The sequence below is a fragment of the Fundulus heteroclitus genome, chromosome 9 (assembly GCF_011125445.2).
Source record: "Fundulus heteroclitus isolate FHET01 chromosome 9, MU-UCD_Fhet_4.1, whole genome shotgun sequence".
NCBI lineage: Eukaryota > Metazoa > Chordata > Actinopteri > Cyprinodontiformes > Fundulidae > Fundulus > Fundulus heteroclitus.
The window spans coordinates 5,586,425-5,611,167 of NC_046369.1; the positions used below are offsets into that span (position 1 = coordinate 5,586,425).

The following is a 24,743-nucleotide window of genomic DNA, read 5'->3' on the forward strand; positions in this document are numbered from 1 at the left end:
TATCAACATCATGATTCTTTATAACCCTCTTGCAAAGACAAGTTGTACTATGCAGTACACACGACTCTGTGAAGCAATGTCACTTACTGGGAAGTAATTAGCACGCAGTGATTGTGCCAAAACAAACAAGCCAGCATGTAAAATGCTGTTCATGTTGAGCCTTTTGAATTCAGTATGAAACAGACAGAATTTATCACTCCAAGAAAATAAGCCCTTAGCAGCCCTTAGGTTGCATACAAAATACTCAGGCAAATTTTTTTTTTTATTTCATATAATGACTGTAAAATGAACAAAAATAGAATCCTACAGGATAATTTACTAGTACTACAGTTGGGGACATAGGATGTGAGTTGTGATGTGTAAGAAGCGGGGATATTGTTTGTTTAACTACAGGCTTAGTGGCACTCACCACTTTTCTTGTCCATCATGAGATGCAGACTCAGTCATGTACTTGTGTTTGGTTCGACTGGAGCTGGCACCCTGGATAAGACAGAACAAATGTCATGTGAGAAAGTGAATGAATAGTCAGACTCATTGTAACTGTGCCTTGCAAAAGTATTCACCACTCTTGGCATGTTTTATGCTTTGTTGCCTCACAACCTTGAATCAGAATGGACCGTTTGAGAGTGTGCATTATGTAATTTACTGAACATCCTTACACATTTTTTTTTCTACTGTGAAACAAAAAAACAAATCGGACGAAATAGCAGAAAATGTCAGCGTTCATTCCAGCCCCCCCCCCCCCGCCCCTGAAAAAAGACATTACTTTGAAACACCACCATTCACTGCAATTACTGCTGCTGGGTCCTTGGGTCTCTGTGAGCTTGCCAGATCTTTCCGCTGGGATTTCTGCCCATTCCTCAAGAACAAACGGCTCCAGCTCATTCAGGTTGGATAGGTTTTACTTGTGAACAGTGATCTTCAAGTCTCACCACAAATTCTCAATTGGCCTTAGGTCTGGGCTTTACCTAGGCCATTCCAACCCATTAGAACATTTTCCATTAAACCACTAAAATTTTGCTTTAGCAGTATGCTTTAGGACACGTTCCTGATGGAAAGGGAACCTCCGTCACAGTCTCAAATCGCAGGCAAGACTGACGGGTTCTGCTCAAGAAATTTATATTTTTAGGACCATAATTCTCTTGCATCAGTTTCCCAGTCCATGCTACTGAAAAGCACCCCACAGCATGATGCTGCCACCACCACCATGTTTCATTATGATATGATCTATGATGATCTAATCTCATCCTGAATGTCAACAAAACAAAACAAAAGGTGACAATTGTTGACCTCAGGAAAAAAATCTGCAAAGTCACACACCCCTCCCTATCAACGATGCAGCAGTGGAGCGAGTCAGCAGCATCAAATTCTTGGGGGGGTGCAGATCACAAACACCTGGTCCCTCCACACCTTGTAACTTAATTCCAACAATTAGTTTGATAAGAAAGATGTATTTCAAAAATATCCAGCACAGCTTCTGCAAAGTGATCAAATATATTGTATGCGACGTGCCATACCTTTTTTATTTGCTCAGAACCATATCAGGTTAGACTTACCACCAGCAATCACCAGATGTTACTTAAGTCAACCAACCTGCATCTTCCAAAGAGCTCTGACCTTCAGAATTATGATGCTTTTTGCTACGGCTGTAATTCACATACGTTGCTCACAGAAATTTGGGATTCATCAACATTTGGATGAAATTTCAGAATGGAACTAAACTGCACCATAAACTTGATTAACTTCAAAGCTTTTCATAGATCCTTGAACTCGCCACAACACATTTTGTTCAATGATAATTAGTAGAGAAATAGTCCTTTTCATCATCCTGATCACATTTTTGCCCTATGAGACTAAGAGGATGCCTATCAATCAATCAGTGCCTGGCGACTGCAAAGCTTCAAAAAGGAAGCTTGAGGAGAGATGTTGCAGCTGAGCTTAGTGTCACTGAGATTCTTCAGGATGTTACAAAAAGAGAAGCAGAGACTTATAAGACAGAGGCATATAAGTAGATGCCTTTGACCACATCTCTTTCTAGTGATTACTTCAACGCAAACAGTGCCCTATGATACCTGATGGCGAACGCCACCCAACTTCAAACACATTTAAAGGAAGTAAGAGGCATCCCAATCACATCAACCTATGCAACACCATTTATGTTATCATTTTCTGCGTGCTACACAACCTGTAAGTGTCATGTAGCACTGCCACGAGATATTACTATCTGAAGGACATCCTTTATACAGTCATTTTCCCCCTAGATAAACAGCACTAGCTGGATTCCATCTACAGTCATACTTAAGAAAATATTATGCTTTTCAATGTTTTTCTTGTCTGTTGTAATAGCGTAATCTTAATGTTTTTATAAGCTATCAGTGGAAAATCATAATCAAACAGAAATAAAGACTTTAAAACATCAGTCTGTGCTCAATTAAGCTAGAAAAGGCTTCACTTAGTGAATTGAGTTACTAAAATAAACAAAGTTTTCCAACAATATTTTAGTTCATTGAATGGGTCTGCACATGGACGACAATGTCACAGCTCATTAAGATCACATCATCATATGGGATTAAAAAAGTCATCATGTAGATAAAGATAACCCAGTACATCAATGACCTGTGGACACAAGTTCAAATGGAGTGAGATTCCAGGCCTAAACAAACAATAACCTAACTTGTGAACAGCATGAGACTTTGTTCCCAAACTGTAATTGATCCTCTCGGACACACGGCAAGTTATTTCGAGTTTTAGCTGTGGTATACCCACCACAGTTGTTACAGTACCTTTTAGTTAAGATGAACTAATTACTGTTTTAAACTAATTTAAATGCAATTAGCTTAGTAGTTCTGTTGAGGGGCAGCTTGCCCTTTGAGTTTGGTATGAAGATTAAACAGATGCAAACTCTTGCTTTATTTAGTGCCGATAAATAGCTTTGTAAATTTGCAACACAGTGAATAGTGATACTGATAAATCCAGAAGATGATTGAACTGAAATGAGAAATCTTACCACAAAACCTACAAGTAACCACAGAAACATTTAGATTTAAAAGAAATACTACAAAACAAAGATAAAAATAGCACATTTCAACCTTAACTTGACCAGAGAGTAGCAGTACTTTATTTAGGTGAACCCAACATTATGTCCTAAAATGAAATATGAAACAGAAAAATGTTTTCTGTACCAACTGCATTACACCAATTTGCTTTACTGCTGTGTACCAACGATATGAGCCCAGGTGGTTATACAGAGATAATGGCAATTCAGTTAGCTTCTACTCTTTAGAGATTATGTCGTCCATCCATCACATTAATTAATACAGATACACAGTTAGGTGCTGTGCGTTCTCAGCTATCTGCAGCAGACACAATTTAATTTTTAAGTTATGAGATAAAAAGTTTATATTACCAGCATACCAAATTAAAAACAGAGCCATTTTGTTCATTAGTCTAATTTAATTTAATAAGTCCAACCCTTGGCAGGCTCACTCAGGGGACCATTTGGTGTCACTTTATACCATTTGTTCCAAATGTAAGAGCCAAGAAACCAAGCTGTAAACTGAAGAGCAGACGCGAAATGGAGAGAAAATAAGACCGTGCTGTCTAAATTTTTAATTGGCAAATTGCAAAGCTCTCTGGTAAAACATTATAATTTGCAACAAATAGCAAGTGTTTTTGTTCGAATGAGTTGAATATTTAAAATATATTTCAAATGAACAAGTAAGCCCTAAAAGCTAACCATTATCTCTGACAATATTCAGGAAAGAGACATGCAATATGTTTACTATCTTCAGGTTGTCACGTCTAAATTACTAAGAAAAAAAAAAATTTGCTTTACATCTTTTATAATTCAACCCTTGTCTGCTTACTTTTTCTGTTCTCTGTGATTGTCTCATTCATAACAGATATATTTTTCTTCTCAAAGGAGATAAGTCTTACAAACAGGCAAACAGATTTCCCATAAATGCCCCAATCAAGAAAAGAAAAAAATTGACACTGACATTTAATCTTTCTGTAAGAAATAGTTGGCTGACTTTAATGACAGATGCTGATATTCCCTATTTATCAACCAGCTGGTTGTCATTTCAGATGTTTTTGTAACATAAGTTCAACATTGGCGTAAAAGTCATTAATTTGGGAGGATCTAATTATACATTTTAATTGTTATCATTGTATAGCCATATTACTACAAAATATAACTACCGATGAATAAAAAAAATGTTAATTGAAAGAACAATTTTGAATTTATTAAAGATTTTCAGGGTCAAAATTTTATATAGGCTGAAAATTCATCCACTAATAGAAGTGGGAAAAAAGGGAGTGTCGAAAAGGTGAAGGCAGGTGGCGATAGACAAGACTCGAGGTTGACTATGACATGTATAAAGAGAGACTTTACAGATATTATTGAAAAATGCAGGGGGATCTTTCTTCTCTGAGATCATCAGCAAAAACATGAATGACGCTAGTACCTCATTTGCCACCCTCCTGTGACTGTTTCATCTGAACTCCACTCCACCATGACCTGCAACGAATTTGCTAACTTCTTTACTGAGAAGATCCAACAGATTACAGGGACAGTCTGTACATCCGAATCAAATTAAATACCAAAACTGACTCCAAATATAACTGATATTGACAAAATGTCCCAATTCAGCCAAATAAACTACAAAAAACACCTTCTTAATTATGACTAACCACTTTGAAATTTTGCAGTCAGGTTTCTGTGCTCACCACAGTACAGAGACCGCTCTTGTCAAGGTGTTTAATGACATCCATATAAATACTGACGGTGGAAGAACCACAGTGCTGTTAATATTGGACCTCAGTGCAGCATTCGATACTCGTTAATCACTCCATTCTATTAGAGCGCCTGGAACACTGGGTCAGCACTCAACTGGTTTAAACCAGTACTACAGTACTTAAAGGACAGGGACTTTTTTGTGTCAGTAGGTAACTTTACATCCCAGACGACAAAATGTACATGTGGGGTTCCCCCAGGGTCCATCCTGGGTCCCCTCTTATTCAATTTCTACATGCTCATCTCTAGCTTAGCTCATAAAAACAACAACATCAGTTACCCAACTATGCAGACGACACACAGCTCTACATCACAATGTCACCAGGTGACTATGAACCAATTGAAGCGCTGAGTAAATGCTTAGAAAAAAAACAAACAAGGCAGCTTGGGCTATAAACGTAGCTCACCACCGTCAGGGTGTGAATGTGAATGGGTGACTGACTGTAGTGTAAAGTATTTTGGGATCGTCGAACTTGATAAAGCGCTATACAAGTTCAAGCCATTTACCATTTAATCACTGATGAGTCCAGAAATATGGATGTAGTAATGGACTCAGATCTAAACCTTTAAAGGTTTTAAATTACTTGTATCTATAACTATCTGTTAGTCCATTAATCCCTGAATGGCTTAGCACCTAAATATATCACAGACTTGTTATCAGTGTATCAACCCTCCAGACCACTCAGGTCTTTTGGCTCAAATCTACTCTGCACACCCAGAACCAGAAATAAATACAGAAAAGCAGCATTAAAGTCCTAATTTCCACTTATCAGGAACAAACTCCCAGAAGACTGTAAAAGCACTGAAACCCAGAGTTCCTTTGAATCAAGGTTAAGACAACCTATTTGTTTAGAGTTGCTTTTTTTAGGCTTGTAGTCCTACTTATCTTGACTTGCTGCTGCTATTCCACTGCAATGTGCTTTCCTCTGTAACGTTTTATTTTCTTATGTTCGGTTCATGTACAGCACTTTGAATTGTCTTGTTACTGACTTGTGCTATACAAATAAACTTCCCTTGCCTAATATTTGCCTGAATGTATTGTAAGAAGTTGCAGAGAAACCACAAGATTTTGTAGCCATCAACAAGGTCCTGTCATAATTTAGGCTGGATATTTGACTTATTTTCTTATCGTAATTGGTTGGTTTTGGATCAAGGGTACAGCTTATAAGCATAGTCTGTAAATAGTTAATAAAGCATTGTCTGCTGATTATGTTTGGGATCTCAAAACCTTTTGTGATGGTGATGGTAGCATTGTGTTGAGCATCTGTATAGCTGCCAGTGGTAATGGTGCATTCCACAAAGTGCACAGAACAATAAAGAAGAGGGAGCAACAATTGTTTTACAACAATTCAGCAGCCAGATAGCTGGAACACACGTAGCTGTTCTACCTGGACAATGATCTAAAACCTACTGATAAACTGATATCAAGCTCCTACATAGGCATTGGCCTAATTCAGATTTCTAGTGCTAAGAAGCCACATCTGTGCTGGAGATAACCTAGTTTTCACATAAGGTCAGTTATTTCTCCCAAATAGAGTAGTCAAATATCCAATAAAGATTATCGCAGATGCTTGTTGGGGAATAGAAAAACCACTTGGTTTCTGTACAGCTTCCCCCATAACAATAGTGCTTCGCCGTTACCGATTTAAATTGTGATAATGGATAGACTGCAGAACATTTTAGTGTGTACACTTGTATGAAGGAACAACACATTACAAAGATTATCTCCGATAGCTTGAAGTGAGTGCGGAGTCCATGTCACAAGGCAAGCTGTGTTGTGCAACGCCAAGTGGTGACACACTGCAAGGCAAGCATTCTATGAGGTGGCAATGCAATCAATCAAAATGACAGTCAGCACACCCCAGGACCTTACCAGGAAATGTGACAAGCACTATTTGGCCCTGGTCCCATCTGCACAGATTGATGCTTATTAATGAAAAAAGCAGGTGACCTGAGGCAGAACTGTTGTCTCTGTTACAGATGAGCAGATAAACACACACACAAGGAGAAACACACAGATCAAGTGACTGACAGGATGAGGCATCCTCTGATTGCAACCATGGTAACCATTCTGGTAGCTGTTTCCCAGGAGGGAAAAGAGCACAGGTATTCCCTGCTCCTGGTGATGTTTAATGTGACTACGATCAAATCGCTGTCCTTAAGGCTTAATTAAGGAGCCGGCGAATGCTGTGGTAAGTAATTGTGTAGTGAAGTACAGTGTGACCCTAGTGATAATTATACACAGTAGGCAGGAAGCGAAACCTTCTTTAATTAGATCATTACTTTAAAAAGATACAGAGTCAGGGGGAGTGAAATGATGAGACCAAAGAGAAATAAAGCTAAAGAGAAGGGAGAAAAGAAAATATTACGCAGAATGAGAGAAATTACAAATATAAACGAGGAGCATGACAAAATGGAATTAAAATAAATAAAATTGACAAATCACAGAGACTTGCTTCCTTTGATATTTTTTCTAATCAGGCATGAAGGAATTAGTTTGAGGTCTGTGTACTCACTCATTTCAATATGTTGCATGTAAAGCCTACATGTAGATCCTTTACATTGTTTTTGGGTGTGCAAAGAATGCGCAAGTTCTCATTAAAGCTATAGTTGGTAATCTTGTTCAGAAACACTTTTTGTGTTATACTGGTTGAAATGGTCCTTCTATCCCGAAAGTAGTCAACACATTATATATTCAGAAAAGGGAAGTTTCATAATTTTATCTCTGTTGGAACTGCGGGCCTGTAAAAACTCTGACAATTCCCTGCCGTTCAGTCCGAATGGCAGGGATTGGTTGGATGATTGGTCCTGCTCTCACCCCCCTCTGTCTCTCAACTTCGAGGAGTATTACCTTATCTATGGATTGTCCCACATGCCAATCATTCTGACACGCTCACATAATGCTAGCTCTGTGCTCGTCCCTTGTTTGTTTCCGCTTGCTGGCAGCGCATGCGCACTTCTAGTGTTTATATATCCGGTTAACTTAGCGGTTAGCTCCGCTGCTCTCACCCTAGACTTTGAACATGGCTGAGAGTCACAGGAAGCAAACGGTGTACAAATAAAAGAAGAGGAAGGCGTTAGAATAAAGAAAAGCAGGTAAAACGATCTGGCACAGTTATTCAAAAAGGGACTTGGAGAGACGTCCAGAAAAATTGCTGACTCTACCTTTAATTTCACTTGTTCTGGGTATTTAGAAAACTGTCCTAAAACACCAACTCCCTACTGTAACATAAATGAGTAGGGGGGGGGGGGGATTTGTTTACTAGAACTCCTAAAAAACATTATGCTAATTTAAATGTAAATTGCTTGAGTTGTTTGTATTTATCTGGCTTTTACAGAAAGTCAACCAACTTTAAAAAGTGTTGATGGCTATTCTGGAAATCTGTTGTGAAGGTCCATTTATGTATGCTTGTTGTTAACTATGCAGAAGAATACAAACAGTGACTTCTGTCCATTTACCGTATTAATTTGAGTATTTTAGGCCAACTTTAAGGATTTTTAAACAAACAGAGCGGTACCAGCAGTAAGCATGGAGGCAGCTTGGTGTAGTATAACACTGTGTTATCAGCAAACGGAGCAAGAAAGAAGATGATGACAAATATGAAAGAGCTTATCTATCAGCATGCTTCAATGTTAGCAATACAGACCAACTCAGTCTACTGTAGTATATCTGTACATGATCAAAATCTCCTGCCATGTTTGTTATTGTTTTAAACTCTCCTCTTAATTTGGAAGGTAACTCAGAGCAGCCCTCCAGGGGATATAGTGTTTAACAACCATGAAGTTTTAATGAACATACTGAAAGCAGAAGGGCAGTGATGCTTGACGACATTAGAAGCAGACTGATCTGTCCGTGTGCATATGGGGAGCATAGATGGGCCTTAAGTGTACTTTATCCAGTCCAAAACCAGATCTGATGTCTGTTCGGGAGTCACTGTACAGTTGAAACATCCGATGATTCTGCCACCACCATGCTTGACAACTGGCAGAATGTTTTTTTTTTTTAGGATTAAGAGCCACATTATCGCTGTGACAATACAGCAATGTTGTATCAAAACCCAATAAAGCTATTCTCCAGAAGCCACCTGTCTTGTCTATACGGGCTGCTGTAAATTTCAGTCAAGCTTGTAACAAGTCAAATTGGGAACAGTGTGTGGACACTGATCATCCAATGGCTTTCAGCTCATTCCAGGCTTTAAGCCTCGAATGTTCCTGGGTTGTCAGTGAGCATCCTAATGAACTTCATTTCTCTGGGGGCGACAGTTTTGTTCTGATGATTGAAATATGATAAAGCAAACTGACATTAGGTTTAATCCTAATTGCGATTCAGTTTCAAGTTCAAAGAGGCCAAACACTAGTGGAATAGTACATTTGAGCAGGGATGTATAATCCACTTTTAAAAACTCACAAACTCTGATTTCTGCTTTTAGAATTCCACAAAGTTTTTTGCTATCCGACTAAAAAAAACAATTAAAATAAAACAATTTATATTTCCACATTCAGTGTGTGGAAATCTGTGCGTTCAGAATAAAGCCTTGGCTTAATTGTGTTGCACTTAGTGAGCATCAGCAAAGTAGCATGGAGGATTACAGTAAAGTGATGACTGATACAGTGATAATTCTCTAACCAGTTAACCATCAAGGTTAGGCTAGTAATTAAATTCTTAGAGTCCTTCTGTTGACACTGATGACGCAGAATCCACACAGGATTATGGTCATAATGACTATGAGCTGAAAGCTCATAAAAGGCATGCTAATCCAAATTGAAAGTACTTGCAGCAGGCTACACAAAGCGATAATGAAGCCACAGCTATTTGTGTCCAAAAGTGTGTGTGCGTGTGTGTGTGATTGGATGGGTGCTGACATGCATACACACATACAGTGTGTGTGTGTGTGTGTGTGTGTGTGTGTGTGTGTGTGTGTGTGTTAACACCCATGCAATCACTTTTTTTTTTGTCGGAGCTTGCTTGTATATGCTCCAGCGTTGGTTTGCAGAACACATTTAGCAGTCCATGTCTCACTCATGCCCATAACCTCTCAGAGGATGCACTGCAGTCTGTCAGCACCAATCCAATAACTGTGACAGCTGGAGGAGAGGCAACGACATCGATAATGTAAGGCCCGGAAGGCAAGAGTAATGATGGCAGTGTAAATAAGTTCTCAATGACAGCGAGGCACTTTTATACGCATATATCCAAAGTGAAAGCTCAACCTAGCTACTATAGGTGGGGCTTACACACATTTTAAAGAATAGGTTGTCAGAGCTTTAAAGGGCAAATTTCTTTTTTATAACTAGAAAACCTAAAAAATTTGTTGAACTGAAATTTTACCGGTATTCAAAGAACTTTTCTGAAACAAAAAATGTGTTTTTGATTTATTCCCACTAAAGCAGTAAGTCACTACCATATATGGATTTTGACATGTTGTCTGGATCCTCTCTGGATAATATCTCCCAGTAATCACAGAACATAGTATTTATTTGACACAAAAAAAAAAAAATTCTAACTGGAATATGTCGTTGGATATGTGACTACCAATTGGTAAAAGAGAAAAAGGATGCAATGAAGGTCCGAAGACCATACACACAGGGAACATGGGTGAGCTCCATGACTATGTTTACAGGTGGGAAGGAAAGACCTGTTCTGCTTCAGGAATGTGAAACATTGGTAATCTTGTATTAAAGACTACGGCCAACTAGCTCAAGCAGCTTTGAGTCAACAGCCAGTCCACTGAGATACTTGGAGCTGTTGTTTATGAGAACTTTATTGGGTGAGAAATTGCTTTCTTTCAGTGATAAATGCTGAAGCTCCATATTGTTTTCTCCATTTCTGAGCCTAATAATAGAGGAATGGTTTCACTGCAAATGTCACCGACTTTGTGGGGCCTTTTGACTTTCTGAGAAACTTAGACAGTAGACAGACTTGGAGAGTTTGAGTGGCGCAGAAGACAATGTCCCACGGATGACGTTTTGACAGCTTTAAGACCGTAGTGTAGATCAGCCCTGTCAAGTAAAACAGGACAGAATATGGAGAGAAAAAAACTAAGACTTTGCTGAATCTCTGAATGGCTTGCTAATATAAAGCAGGCTATTCTGGCGACAGTTATTTGGAGTAATGGAAGGGTTGATGGCCCTGGGAATTAGAACAGCAGATTATTGTTTACTTAACGTCCAACCAGAACTTTACTGTTTCCGTCGTTGTGACAAGCAATCGTTAGCCTATGTGGTAAACTGCAGGCAGACTGGGCTCACCACAGAGCACTTTAAAACACATGAGTAGGGTGCCGGTGTAGGTACCAGATCGACTCGGGTGGTCAGATCGGCTCGGGTGGCCTGCGCTTCCCAATGACGTCAAATACATGGCAACTCCACTCAAACAAACTACATTACGCCCGCGGTCTCCATTTGTTACAAATTAATTTTATTTTGTTAATTTACGGTTATTTTCCAGTAACTTAATCGAGGCATGAAAACTTCTAACATCATTTTGAAATTAATATTCCAGATGAAATTATGACAATATTCTTCCAAAAATTGAGCCAACTGTCAAATATCTGTTGATTTTTTTTTTTGTAAAATGTCTTGAATATTTGTTCTGTCATTTTCAGTGTGGTCCTTGTTAATCATTATACCTAAATATTTTACCTAATTTTTATCAATTAAAGTGGGTTGATTATTTTGAATTGCTAAGATTTCATATTTTTCTATGTTCATCTTTAAGCCTGAAGCTTTTGAGAAAAAAAGAAACCGCTAAATGAACTAAATACAATTGATTCGTTACAAATGCGGACCGCGGGCTCAATGTAGTTTGTTTGAGAGGGCGTTGCCATAATGTGACGTCATAGGGAGGCGCATGGACCATAGAGAATTTCTTCATAAAATTGTCCGTTTACAAACCGCAATCCCGCTCTCGAATAAAACCTACACCCCGCTATAATTACTTTAGTAAGTTGTCCAGACCAATCACAATGTTTTGCGTAATTGTGCAAACATTAAACCAATCATGTATAGTGACGTCATCAGAAGGTGCAGGACCCCGAGTCAATCTGACCACCCGAGTCGATCTAGTACCTACACCGGTTGGTTAAGCCTCCAAGGCACTGCACTCAGTACTTCACAACAGTTCTCCTGACTTCCTTCTCTTCACTGACTACATCACCACATGCATCACACAGCTTCACCCTATGAACTCAAATTTAAGCCGGAGACTTTACTGGGACTCTTTGGTGTTATGCATTGTTGCCTGAGTTTGGCATTCCAGATGTAGTCTTCAGTTTTACAACATTCAGAGGAAATCTCAACTGCATTGGTGCTTGCCTTTTTGCTTCAAGCTTTTTTACATATTTCCATATTCCCCTCAATGTTCAAACGAATATGACTATTTTAATCTACAAACCCGAAAAAATAGGGAAGCAGTTACAAAACTGTAAAATCTGCAAACAGTCGAAACAGAAATTGTGACCTGATTTTTAGGACTTGAAGGGCAGATGTATAAAATAAGTTTACAGTAATTCAAATCCTTGACAAATTACACATCCAAAGCCTCCTCAGAGATTCACATATGGACATCCAGCAAGCGCACATAAAATTACTGCTGACCTAACCCAGCAAGGAGCATTAATTGAATGTCACGGGTCATTACATCGGAGTGCCTGTGTACTGGAGATTGAATTAGTCCAGTACACTGACACAGAGCAGAACTGGAGAGAAGACAGACTGGCAGGAAATAACATTGAGGAGAGCGAGCGGGGGACAAGAGGTGGGCGGATGGATGGGAGAAGAAAGTAGTGAGAAAGAAGCAGAGCGGGGAGTGGCAGCCGTACTCGTATCTCGAACATCCAGAGCTGCTGCAGATGTCCTCCCTATTATCTGACACTTTCTGGAACATGTCTCTAAAAGCAGCATAGATCCATTTCCTAATGAAGCATTGTAAACATGCTGCAGCTGCAGCCCTAAGCCCGAGTGTTCGTCGGCTGAGGCAGAGAGGGGCTGCAAGCAGCTGCACATGAAAGAGAAACAAGCAAGCCGAGCAACTGTAACAGGTTTCAGACCGTTATCGCTGCTCTGCCATGGGACAAGCTATCTCTGTTTACCCTTGTAAAGCCCTGAGAAAGTAAGCAGGCCAGTGCGGCCTTGTGCGCCGTCGCTAACCAAACAATTTCTAGCCATATGCCGACAAGCGCACTAATGCTGATAGAATGGTGCATATGTGCAAGATACCAAAAGCATCTGCTAACTGTCTGCTGGATGCATACTCGCCAGAGTTTAATTTTAAGGTTGTAACTCATGAAAGAACCACGTTGAAAGACTACTTCATATCCCATCAGAGACATGAAGGTACTTTATGACAATCTTCTCAAAATAGATTCTGTCATTTAAAGCAGGGGTCTGCAACTCCAGTCCTTGAGTGTCACTGTCCTGCGACTTTTGGATGCATCCCTGCTCCAATACACCTGAATCCAATGAACGCATAATGACTAGACCTTTGCAAAACTTGCTGACATGCCAAGGAGGTAATGCATTATTTCTATTCAGGTTTGTTGGAACAGGGATGCATCCAAAAGTTGTAGGACAGTGGTACTCAAGGAGTGGAGTTCCAGATCCCTGATTTAAAGTAAAGTAGTAAAACAAAAGTAATTGTTTTGCTTTACTAACAGGATTTCCTTTATGTAATTTCAAAGATCTATTTTCTTACATTTAAAGAAATTGTATCTAACTGTAGAAAGTTAGCCAGAGAACAACAATCTTGTAGAACCAAACAGAGATATCGTGTTTATTTTTGGAAGCACAAAAATAAAAATGAAGTGTTCATTGTGAGCAGCCCTGCTTCTTCAGAAGTACAAACAAAAAAGCCAGTGAAAGAAAAGCTTGAAGTTAGAAGGACTCCATGTGTTATCAGTAAATTCAAAAATGGTGGAGGTTAAAGATTCATTTAGCTCACCAAATGAGAAAATACACAATATTGTGTTCATGAGAAAAAAAACAAGTTATGCCCAGTATTTTGGGGGGAAGCTAAGAATTCCAATTATTAGTCTGTAAAAATAGTGTAAAAGATGTCTAATATCAGTGTAAACTATTCCAGTCAAGGTTTGAGTTCTCCATATATTGTGGTTCTTATGACCGTCTAATTTTGAGGTGATCTTAATCTTGAAAAAGATTTGAAAATGTTCCCTTTTTATATTTTTTACAGTAGTAAAAGAACAACATTGTTCATCTGAAACTACATTTGAAGGAATCTCTGCTCATCAGAAAAATCCCGATCAGTCTATTTTTTGGCTCTTGAACTAGAGGCGGTCAAATGCATTGTAAACCCATTTAGTCCTGCAGCTGCAAAGCACGCTGAGTTCAATCAACGTTTACTGTCCCAGTGAGGAAACTTTGTTTTGGGCAAGTGAAGCTGCACCAGTAGGAGATACAGTAAAAAGGGTGCAATTCAATCAGATCAGATAACAACAAGAAAATATATAATAAAAAATATATATAAATTGTAAACTATTTAACATCTAAAAGATTATTATATTTTTTTAAATAAAGTAATCTGTATACTGAAAATATCCAGATCAAACTGTAATGTATAAAAGTCAATAATACTAATAGTGGTACTAATGGAGCGCATGGGTTGGGTCAACCAGGATTTTTGTTGTTGTTGTCGTTGTTGTTGTTGTTGTTGTTGTGCAGATGGGTTTCCATGCAAATCCTGTATGCTAACCATTAATAAGGTCTTCATCACTGCCTGGTGGAAGAGAAACAGGATTTTTTTTTTTTTATCAACCACATGGACTCTTCTGAGAAAGTACATCCTCCGCTGCAGTTTGGAACACAAACTGCCAATATGCTTGTTCCAAGAAAGTTGGCAGATGCCAAGAATTGATAGTTGCCAATGTTTAGCCTCTCTCAGCGTTGGCTCTGCGCTTTCAGATCAATTGGATTTTATTTTTACTGAGTACCCGGTTCTTTGATGCTTTTAAAACTGAGTGTCGCCAGTCAGCTAGATGAAAAAGCATTGCTGACTTAGTCAAACACAACAGGGAAATTTAAGAACGACTCCCTTTTATACTTAAAAAAAATCTTAGTCTCATAATGGCCGCCGGCCGCACGGCTCCGCTAACTTACAAGTGTTTCAGGAGCTTTTCAGGCCGGGTTTTTGCGGCTCTGCTGAGGAGTACGGCCAAACCATGCTAACTCGAGGGGAGTTTTTTTTCTTTTCGGTGATTGACCATGGGGGCGAGGAGAAATGATAAGGTTTTCTCTGGGGAAATCCCCCCAAAAAATAATTAATTGAATCAGAATTCTGAGTTTAAAGTCAAAATTGATTAAACGTTTTTCTTTAATGGCCCCTTTGTTTTAATCCTCCTCCGTAACTACCAGCATCCTCTTGCTGGTACATTTTGTCTTATGGAGTCACAGAAGCATGCTTCCATCGAGCAGACGGCGGGGAAATTATATCAATTTTAAATGCAACTAAAACAATGTGGAAGGAGGGTGATGATCAGCACCTTCCTTTTAGACCGTATTTAATTTTAAACTGGATTTCAGGCTTTGATGTGCTGCATGATTGTACCACATTAAATCATCAAAATAAACAAGGAAAGTTTAGGACACCAGAAACTACCAACTGCAGGGTCCTTCCTTTACCCCAATCTGGAGAAAAGAGCAAAGGTGTTTAATTTATTTATTACATTTATCTCTTTCAAGCAGAAGAAAACCAATTCCAGCTCAGGACCTCCAGCATTTACCTAAATGAAAATGAGGAGCTGGCATTGTGGATAACAGTTTTGCAAAGTGTACGGGCAAAGAAATGCTCGTCTAAAGCAACTTGAGAAAATTGAGAGAATCCACCGACAGGCCTAATAGTACAAGGGAAGTATATGATTGCTCAGCCAGATCGAATGGTGCGAACACAAAGACAGAACTGGGGGACATTATCTGATATCATATAGCTCAGGGTATGTGTGTCTCTACAGGAACCGATCAATCTTCATGCTCTACGAGAGCTATTTGAGAACAGTCTGGTTCACCCCACTCCAGTACAGGATTAGATCTTGTCTATGTATAGCACACATGGAACACTGTCTCACATTAATATATATATATATATATATATATATATATATATATATATATATATATATATATATATATATATATATATATATATATATATATATATATTATTTTTTATATATTTATTTTTTTTTTTTACAGTTTTCTTTAATGCTCCAAAATCCAAGGCAATTCCATTGTCCAGATATTTTTCTGTGTCCTAGACTTAAACCAGAATGATTTATTCATGTCCAGTCTGACAGTGGCTGAAATTTCCAGAGGGCAGATTGTTCCCTTTGTGCCACAAAAACATCTGTTCCTGAACTCCACAGAGAAAACCAACGAGGGATATTCTGTCCATACGCTTCATTAAACAACTTCAATATTATCCCTCAGGATAACGAGTGAACTACTTTTTTTTTATTATAGGACAATGGAAGGTTCTCACTCGCTAGTTTAATTAAAAAGTTTATAATATTAGATACGGAACGGAAATTTGCACATTTTATCTTGTATGGTAAGGTAGAAATTTAAAAGATAATTATATTCAATGTTTTTAAGAAACGAAACAAAAAGAATCTGGTATGGGTTTTTTTTTATCTGCGGACTGCTGTCTTTATACAGCCTTTTATCCCTTATATTGCATATTGGAGCAGCCATCCTAACAATCTAATTCTAGCTGAAACTATGCGCCCATTATGGCTGCTTGGCTTCATCGACGTTAATGAGGGTGATGGAGCTAATTAACACTGAGCCATCTGACTATGTCAACAACTGCAGACATTAAAGGGGGCTGAAAATTAGGTGAAAGAAAGAAAGAAATAACACAATAGGATGAGAAGGCAAACATTAAATGGAGGCAAAAGACAGACATATGTATTGAAAGAGGGAAAACAGACCCTCAGCAAAGTAGTGAGACTAGAAAATAAAAATTACATATACAGTATTTGTTCCAAAAGGAAAAGCATGCTTTTTCTTTAATGGACTGGTGGATCAGTTATGAAGCTGCCAAGTGACAAAATGTGTCCTTCTCCCTGATTACAGGGAGAAGGACACATACAAAACCAGTGCAGCTCAAATGATCAGGAAGAATATGTATGCTCCTTTTGCACATGACTACCTATATATATTATTCTGTTATCAAGAATTAAACTGGACATATCAGGAAAATGATTTTTAATTATTACTATTATTATGATGCAATACATGCACTGAATGGTCAGAAATATTGGAAATGTGCTCTACATATTATCCTGTGCAACAGTACCCGCTAAACATTTCCTGCAGCAGCTCAGCAGTTGCAGGTAGTTACTTAAAGCTGAGCTGCAGTTGGTGGCAATGTTGCCTTGCAGCAAGAACATACTGGCTTCAAACTCTGCATCGAGTTTTCATGTTCTCCCCGTGCATGCGTGCATCTGGGTACACCAGTTTCTTCCCAAAGTCCAAAATCATGACTGTCAGGTTCATTGGTTGCTTTAAATTTCCCTCAGGTGTGTGTGTGTGTGTGTGTGTGTGTGTGTGTGTGTGTGTGTGTGTGTGTGTGTGTGTGTGTGTGTGTGTATTTGTCCTGTATTACCCTGTGATGGACTGGCAACCTGTCCTGGAGTACCCTACCTCTCATCCAATAAACGCTGGAGATAGACACCAGACATCCCCCGTGACTATAAACAGTTATAGATAATGGATGGACACAGATGGATTGTTCTGGTTTCCCTCATGTGAACTGCTCACTAAGGTCCTTTGAAATAGATTGAGTTGAACTGAATTCAGCACTGACACTTTTTTGTTTAAAACGTTTATTCTAATTAATTAACTTTTCTTTCTGTTGGGAAGATGTACTTTTTTTCTTAGTTTTTATCAGTCGATATAATAAAAAAATTAAAATAAAAAATGATCTTGACCCACATCAATCCGAACAGACCCAAACCATGATACTATCCTTGCATCTATCCAAAAGATAATATTTACTGTGACGTGGTGCACTGTTCAGCCAGAGGTAGCTATCAGATGGGTCCCATGTGTTCATAAATGTACGGCCGTGTGTTTGTTTGTTTGTTTTTTGCGGCTCTAGTGGCTCGCTTTTTCAGAAAGTAGGCTGACAGGAAAGGGGGGTGGAAGAGGGGGAGAGAAATGCGGCAATGGACCACGGGTCGGATTCGAACCCGGGTCGACCGCGTCGAGGACTAAGGCCTCCGTATATGGGTCGCGCTACCCGCTGTGCCACAAGCGCGCCCCCAAAACGCAATGTGTGCCAAGATATCCAACGTACCATTATACCTCCAATCCCAGTCTTTGCGGATACAAGGAAAGATAGATCCATGCTGTGATGTTATTTACAGCAAATTCTGAACATACCATCTGAATGAGTGTAATTCGTGTTACGTTTCATGCACTTTTAGACAATTTCATATAAAGTAAACTGAATCTGTAAAAACTCATCATCAGCAACCTTCTCAGATATCATCAGGAATGTCCTTTATCAAGGCTGGAACGCGGGATAGGGAGGCGACTGACACGTGGGATGGAGAATCCGAATAGCTTAACCTGCAAACCTACAAACTAATCTAACAAGCTGTCTAAAAGACACCAGAGCTGAACAAATGTGCAAATAAACAGAGGTAAAAACTCTCGAAAAAACAGAGACACAAATCTTAATACTAGAAACACTGGTCACCCTGACCTGACAAAGAACAAGGCAGGCAATAAACAAAGGAACAATATTTAATCTCTTTCATTAGTTTAAACTAAAGTTCTGGAATTGTTTTCGCCTCCCCAGTTTATAAAACGTTTGACCATTTATCTACATAAATAAATGAACAAGTAATATATACTTGTCACATTTGCCTAAGCGGGTGCTCTTTTAAACGATAGTTTCATTTGTTTTATTTATGTAAGTGCTCAAACCCTTTCAAGCACCACTGCACAAACACTAGGAATGCATGACTCTATATAAAGAAAATACAACATAAGCATTCTTTGTGGCTCAGTTAAAGGACTGCAACAGAAAAATATGACTCCTAAACAAAAGTGGCCCCTTGCTCATTTGTTTGTCATTGTCTGCTTACAAGAAAAAAAAATCGATAAGGCACACAGAAGTACTTCAATCAACACTTTCTACTGATGTGCAATTGTGACACAAGGCTTTTGTCCAAACAAATACGCATTAATATATTTGTTAATGCAGAACCCAGATTTGCACAAGTATGAAGCGAGGCATAAAATGCATTTTTGCATGGTCTGCAAGCTGCATAGTTGAGAGCAAATCAACACATAAATTTACATTCTTTTGATTCTTACCCTCCAGCTTTTTTTTTTATCCCACTGGCACGCACAGAAAACCAGACATGGAGAATAACACAAATCGTGCCCACTGCTGATAAAAACAAGTGACTAATTGCCACATTTAGTAGCTTAATGTTCATATCACTGAATTGGGCGTGAAAGGCAGAGCTCTGTGTGTCGTTGGCAAAACCGAGTTTTCCCGCGTTATGTCAGCTGCCAAAGCTGTGTGGGGAGCGTTAACTTTGAGACCACAAAAAAACTGAAGAAAAATAGAAGATAAACTCTCCATATGGGTACAGACACACACACATCCTGCTCCTCGGTTTTACCCATGTGAAAACCTACAGAAACAGACTCGGGAAGGTGGGGGGGGAGGGGGGTGACAGTAAAACGATCAAATGATCATCGCGAGGTTTACAAAATTCAGAGAACACAGAAAGAAAGAGGATTAATTAATCATGAAGGAGGACAAATATTAAAACAGGGAACATTGGTAAAACAGAAGAGAAGACAAATTGGAAAAAGGAAGGTTCATTTGTGGGTCTTAAATTGCTTCTCACCTGCCATGGAGGTCTTATCACCTTCTGCTCTGTTTGAATGAAAGCTACTGGCCCTGTGTGCAAAGAAAGAAAGAAAAAAAACAGAGGGAGTGGGAGGGTGAAAAGGGTGGGGAAAGGTTGACGTGTTGGCAGATGATATAGACGAGAGAAGGTAGAGCGAGGAGGCATTGAAGTTGATAAAACTATCAGCTCTCTCACTACGATACGTCTGCCAGCAACATCATACCTGCTGCAGCCAAAAAGACAAAAAACACACGCAAACCTGGTAAACAGAAACCGCTTCTTGATGGTGCAGCCATACTAGGAATGACTAGAGTTATGATAGGAATTTCCTTAAGTGTGCAGCATCGCGAGGGAAACAAAAGAGAACCAAATGAAATGTTTCTGCCTGCAGCCACTGCAACATCTTTGCATACTGTCCTCCGTTTACTGTTGCAAAGCACTTTGTGTTTTTTTTTTTCTTCAGAGACCGCCCGTGGGCATCGGTTTTACCCCATACTCAACTCCCACCGTGTATCAGTCTAATTACTACAGCAGCACCTAATTGCGCGGCCCATTCCGTTTCATAGTTGAGCTTTAAAAAGAAAACAACAACAAAAAAACACTTAAAAGATTTAAATTATTCGTTTTCGAGTTGATATTCATACATTCCTGTAAAAATGTAACAGGTAAACACCTCAGACACGTCTGACCGGCTCAATAACAGAGAGCAGTCTAATGAGTAAACCAGCTCAGTGCGCTCTGTGGTGTAAGGAAGGTAAATTATTAAGTACCTTTAAATAGGCTAACTGCCCAGGCAAATTGACCCAAACTCTTATCTATCTTCTGCTCCAATTCATCAGTCCCACAGTACTAATTTAACTATTAGCGAACGCCAGCAGCAGCCAACATCAAGGAGCCAGCACAGCCGATCCGCATGTTTACCGGGCATATCAGGTAAGCAGGCAGAGATGAAGGGCTCCTAACCTATTTATGGGGATGAAGTTACAGTATTTCTCTTGAATCACGACTGGAGGGAGAAACAGGAGTGCATCTCAATAAATTAGAATTAGAATTAGTGAAAAGGCTGTGTGAAAACGTGAAAAGTGAAAATTTGACTCATAGAGTGAGTCTCGTATATTGCATAGATTCATTAAACATAGTTACATATTTAATTTATTTGATATTTTTTTTTGTACATTTATTAGCAACATGACTGACAGCCAGTGAAAGCATAACAAAAAAATGTTTTAATCAGAAACTCACATAAAATCATGCAAAAGGTGCCTTAAGTCCAGTTCAAGAGCAGTCAATGACGTACCGTTGTGAATTAGCTAAAAAAGCTATTTTTTGGTACGCCGCATCAAATGGTTATTTATATTTATAATGGTTATTTATTTATGTCCCTTTTTAAATGAAGTCAAAGGCTGCTGTACTGCTCTGTTGTCACTCCTGAACTACAGACAATGTCGGAAGCACAGACAATATGAAGAAAAACTATTCATTATTTGAGATTTAAAGGCATACTATGCAACATTTTTCAGTTAATTAATGTGTTCCATACCGTTTTGGATGATTAAATGAGTCATTTCAGGTCGAACAAAGGTTTTCTCGGCCGCCCTGATGGTCTGTGGGGGAAATACCGCACTTGCAATTGCAAGAGACCTTGGCCCGCACACACAGGCTCAGAAGTCTCGTGCAAGACCGCGAGAGTCGGTCTTGCTTTACGGCGAGAACTCCATGTGTTTTCGCCCTGCCATTCACTATATGCACGCACGAAAGCAACAAAGAACCGCGAGGTATTTTTTTATTATTATTATTATTATTATTATTATTATTATTATTATTATTATCTTTTTTTTTTTTTCTTTTTTTTTTTGAATGTTGGCGAGGCGGTAGCGTGAGTTTGAGATACCGCTGCGGGAAGCTTGATGTTCATACTTTCACTGTGTTAGTCATTGTTTGTACTGCCGTTTTTTCGACTTTTCGTTGCGTTCGCCTGTCTGCTAAGCTCAAAACAACCGCGCCTGGCTTGACGGAGAAACCAGAACAGCTGAGCATCTTTACGACAGTGCACTTTTACTTTCGCCCTCTGGGGGGAGCCTCGCTGGAAAATCAACCCCGGTTGCATAGTATACCTTTAAGATTGCTTTAAAATGACTGGACAATTAATCAGAGGTGCAGAGTGTTTCTTTTCTTCAGATGAGAGTACATTTTGCGTTTAATTTGGCAGCACAATCTGGTTGGGAGAGTGGAGAGGCACACAATGACATTGCTTGAGGTTTGGTGTGACGTTTCTACAGCTGGTACTGCTCTGGGGGCCCATGTTGTCTGCTGCTGTTGGTCCACTTTGTTTAACAAAGTCCACAGTTAGTGTGGACAATATAAGACTTCTCTCTGCTGATAAGCTGTCTACAGATAGGGATTTAATTTCCCCACAACACTTTAAACATGCACACAATGCCAAAAGCACCAATATCTGCTTCAATGACCATTGTACCTCTTGTGCCCGATTGGCTGACAGAACTGGCCTGACCTAACCTCCATAGAGAATGGGCCATTGGCAAAAAAGAAGATGAGACACAGCAGCCTCCAAAATGCCTCCTGGGCTTCCTTAGCAAGTCATCAGAGTCACAGACTGATCGCCTCCACAGCACACTGCAAAGTCATGGGCAAAATTATTAGAGCGCCCATGGTTTCTTCACCGGGTGGTCCAAAACAATGGTTATGCAATCAATATTGCTGTATTTCTGAAATGCCTAAAAGCTCTGTTTTAGCAGTACGAAAGCTATTGATGTAAGAACTTAAGTGATTTTGATTATTTTCAAGAAACCAGAAGAAATGGCTAAATATCAGCTCTTGTTGAGGTAATCAATGTATTTGTCCAAAGAAATTAAAAGCAAGAAGAAACAGAAGAAAACAAGGGTGGTCTAATAGTATGTTCCTTGACTGCATAGGTAGTAATTCATGCAAAAATGTGCATTGTTAATGTATTCAATGCATATACTGTACAGTACATGCATATTCTTATCAGTAGGCAAACATTTTTGCAGGAAAAATTATGCTGGAGTTATGCATTATAGATATCTTCCGAGATACAGATTTTTTTTGGTTTGAGTTTATTAAACAGTGTAATAAAAGAAAAGACTATATACTTTCTTTTTTATTTTTACAAGCTGTAAGGCATAGTCATCAGGATTAAAAAGAATAGATGGTAAATAAACTGACTTTATTGAGCACTTTCCTAGTCGTGCTGACCACTTAAAGCACTTCACACCAGAGCTACATTCTCAGGCGCACTCACAAACACACACATAGTCATACACCAATATATAAATAGGTGAAAACACTATGTGTGAATCGGTATATAGATAAATAACTTTTTCATGATATCTTATTGTTTTGAGAAGCCTCTGCATACTTAAAAGATCAACTGGTAACATGTATTTACACTAATTTACAAAGACAGTGTTCTGTAATGACTCGACATATTCAGGACAAATAGCTAGAGGTACAGTTCCCTTTCAGTTTAAAAAACACAGGATACCATAATAAATGATGATTTTACAAAAGTAAAGTTGAATTATACAAAAATCTGAACTTTTAAAAACATGTGCAGACATTTTTTTCTTTATAGTAGTTGTATATAGAAATAGTAGAAGTAGTATACTGGATACTCCCAGGTTTGGTCTGTGAGGCAGACACCCTGTCTACTTTTAAGACTAGGCTTAAAACTTTCCTTTTTGACAAAACATCTAGTTAGAGTGTCTTAGGTTACCCTGAGCTATTTCTGTATTTATGCTGCTATAGGCTTAGACAGCTGGAGGACATCAGGGTCTGTTTTTCACTCTGCTGAGTTCTCCTACTGTTCTCCAATTTGCAGTGTTAGTTGTTATTTCATCTTTTACCTTTTTGTTCTCTGTAATTTTTATTTCTTCATAGTAGATACACCTTGTCTGGCGTTCTGTTTGCTGTGACATCATCCAGGGGAGGCAGATTATCTGTCATTACCACATAACATAGAAAGGATTCCTGGATCAATGTGTGCTTCTGTGCTTTCTGTGTCTCTGCTCTGTCTTCTCTAATCCCCAGTAGGTCGAGGCAGATGAGCGTTCACACTGAGCCAGGTTCTGGTTCTGCTGGAGGTTTTACTTCCAGTTAATGGGGAGTTTTCCTCTCTACTGTCGCTTCATGCTTTCTCAATATGAGGGATCGCTGTGGCTCTACGCTCTTTCAGGAGGAGTGAATGTTGCTTGTCAAGACTTGATGCAATATGCTGGGTTTCCTTAGATAGGAAACTTTTTGACCAATCTGTCTGGTTTGATTGAATTTGATTTTGTAAAGTGCCTTGTTATGACATGTATCATGAATTGGTGCTATATAAATAAAATAAAATTAAATTGAATAGTATATTAATAAGCAGCTACAATCAACACAAAGAAGAAAGTTCTCCTCCACAAGTTTTTGCTATCCAGAAACCTATGCAACCTGTCAACATTCGGCACGGGGGTATTGCTGCAGCACATCAGCACACACGTAAGATCCACTGAAGAAAAACTCAAATAATCATGCGTACTTAACCAAGCTCCATTCTACAAACTTACACACCTGGGTTAGACACAATGAATGTGAACGTTTGTTGTAAGGGTACATTTAATCTTAAGTTAGAAGACCTAGGATGACACTTCAGGGCAAATTGAAAATCTGACTTTGGCACTGAGGCGGGTAAACACAGTTCAACAAGAGTTTGGTTGATTTTACAGCATAGTCCGTTCTGTACGTTTAAGAAAAGCAGAACTTCTTCTACAACAGAGGACCTTGAGATGAGATCAACGGCATGTAAATAAACCCAACTGAACCTTTCAGAATGCACAGCGCAAATGTTTTGTTTTTTTAAATACTAAAAATAATCTTTGTAAAGAGATTTTACTCACAAAGATAAACCCAAAGCCAAACAATAATCTGAGACAATGTTGACAGATCCTGTGGCTGAGTCATCTCGTCCGTGTAAACATCCAACGCCGCATAAAAATCAGCCTACATCCTTTCATCTAAATCAGTGGGTTGAAAGAGGGTGTCATGTGGCC

The 24,743-nt window shown here is 38.9% G+C and overlaps 1 protein-coding gene across 3 annotated transcripts in view; it reads right to left on the reverse strand.

The window, feature by feature from the left end:
- The window catches only part of kank4 (KN motif and ankyrin repeat domains 4), a 117,219-nt gene that overhangs the window by 26,861 nt on the left and 65,615 nt on the right, over nucleotides 1-24,743 (reverse strand). For 2 of the 3 annotated variants that reach the window (XM_036140897.1, XM_036140896.1), the window contains exon 2: nucleotides 410-480. In XM_036140897.1, coding sequence (XP_035996790.1) covers nucleotides 410-428 — 19 coding nt within the window. In that variant the 5' untranslated portion in view covers nucleotides 429-480. Of the gene's footprint in view, nucleotides 1-409; nucleotides 481-19,677; nucleotides 19,751-24,743 lie in introns of those variants that run through there. The other variant, XM_036140898.1, reaches the window with a different exon arrangement.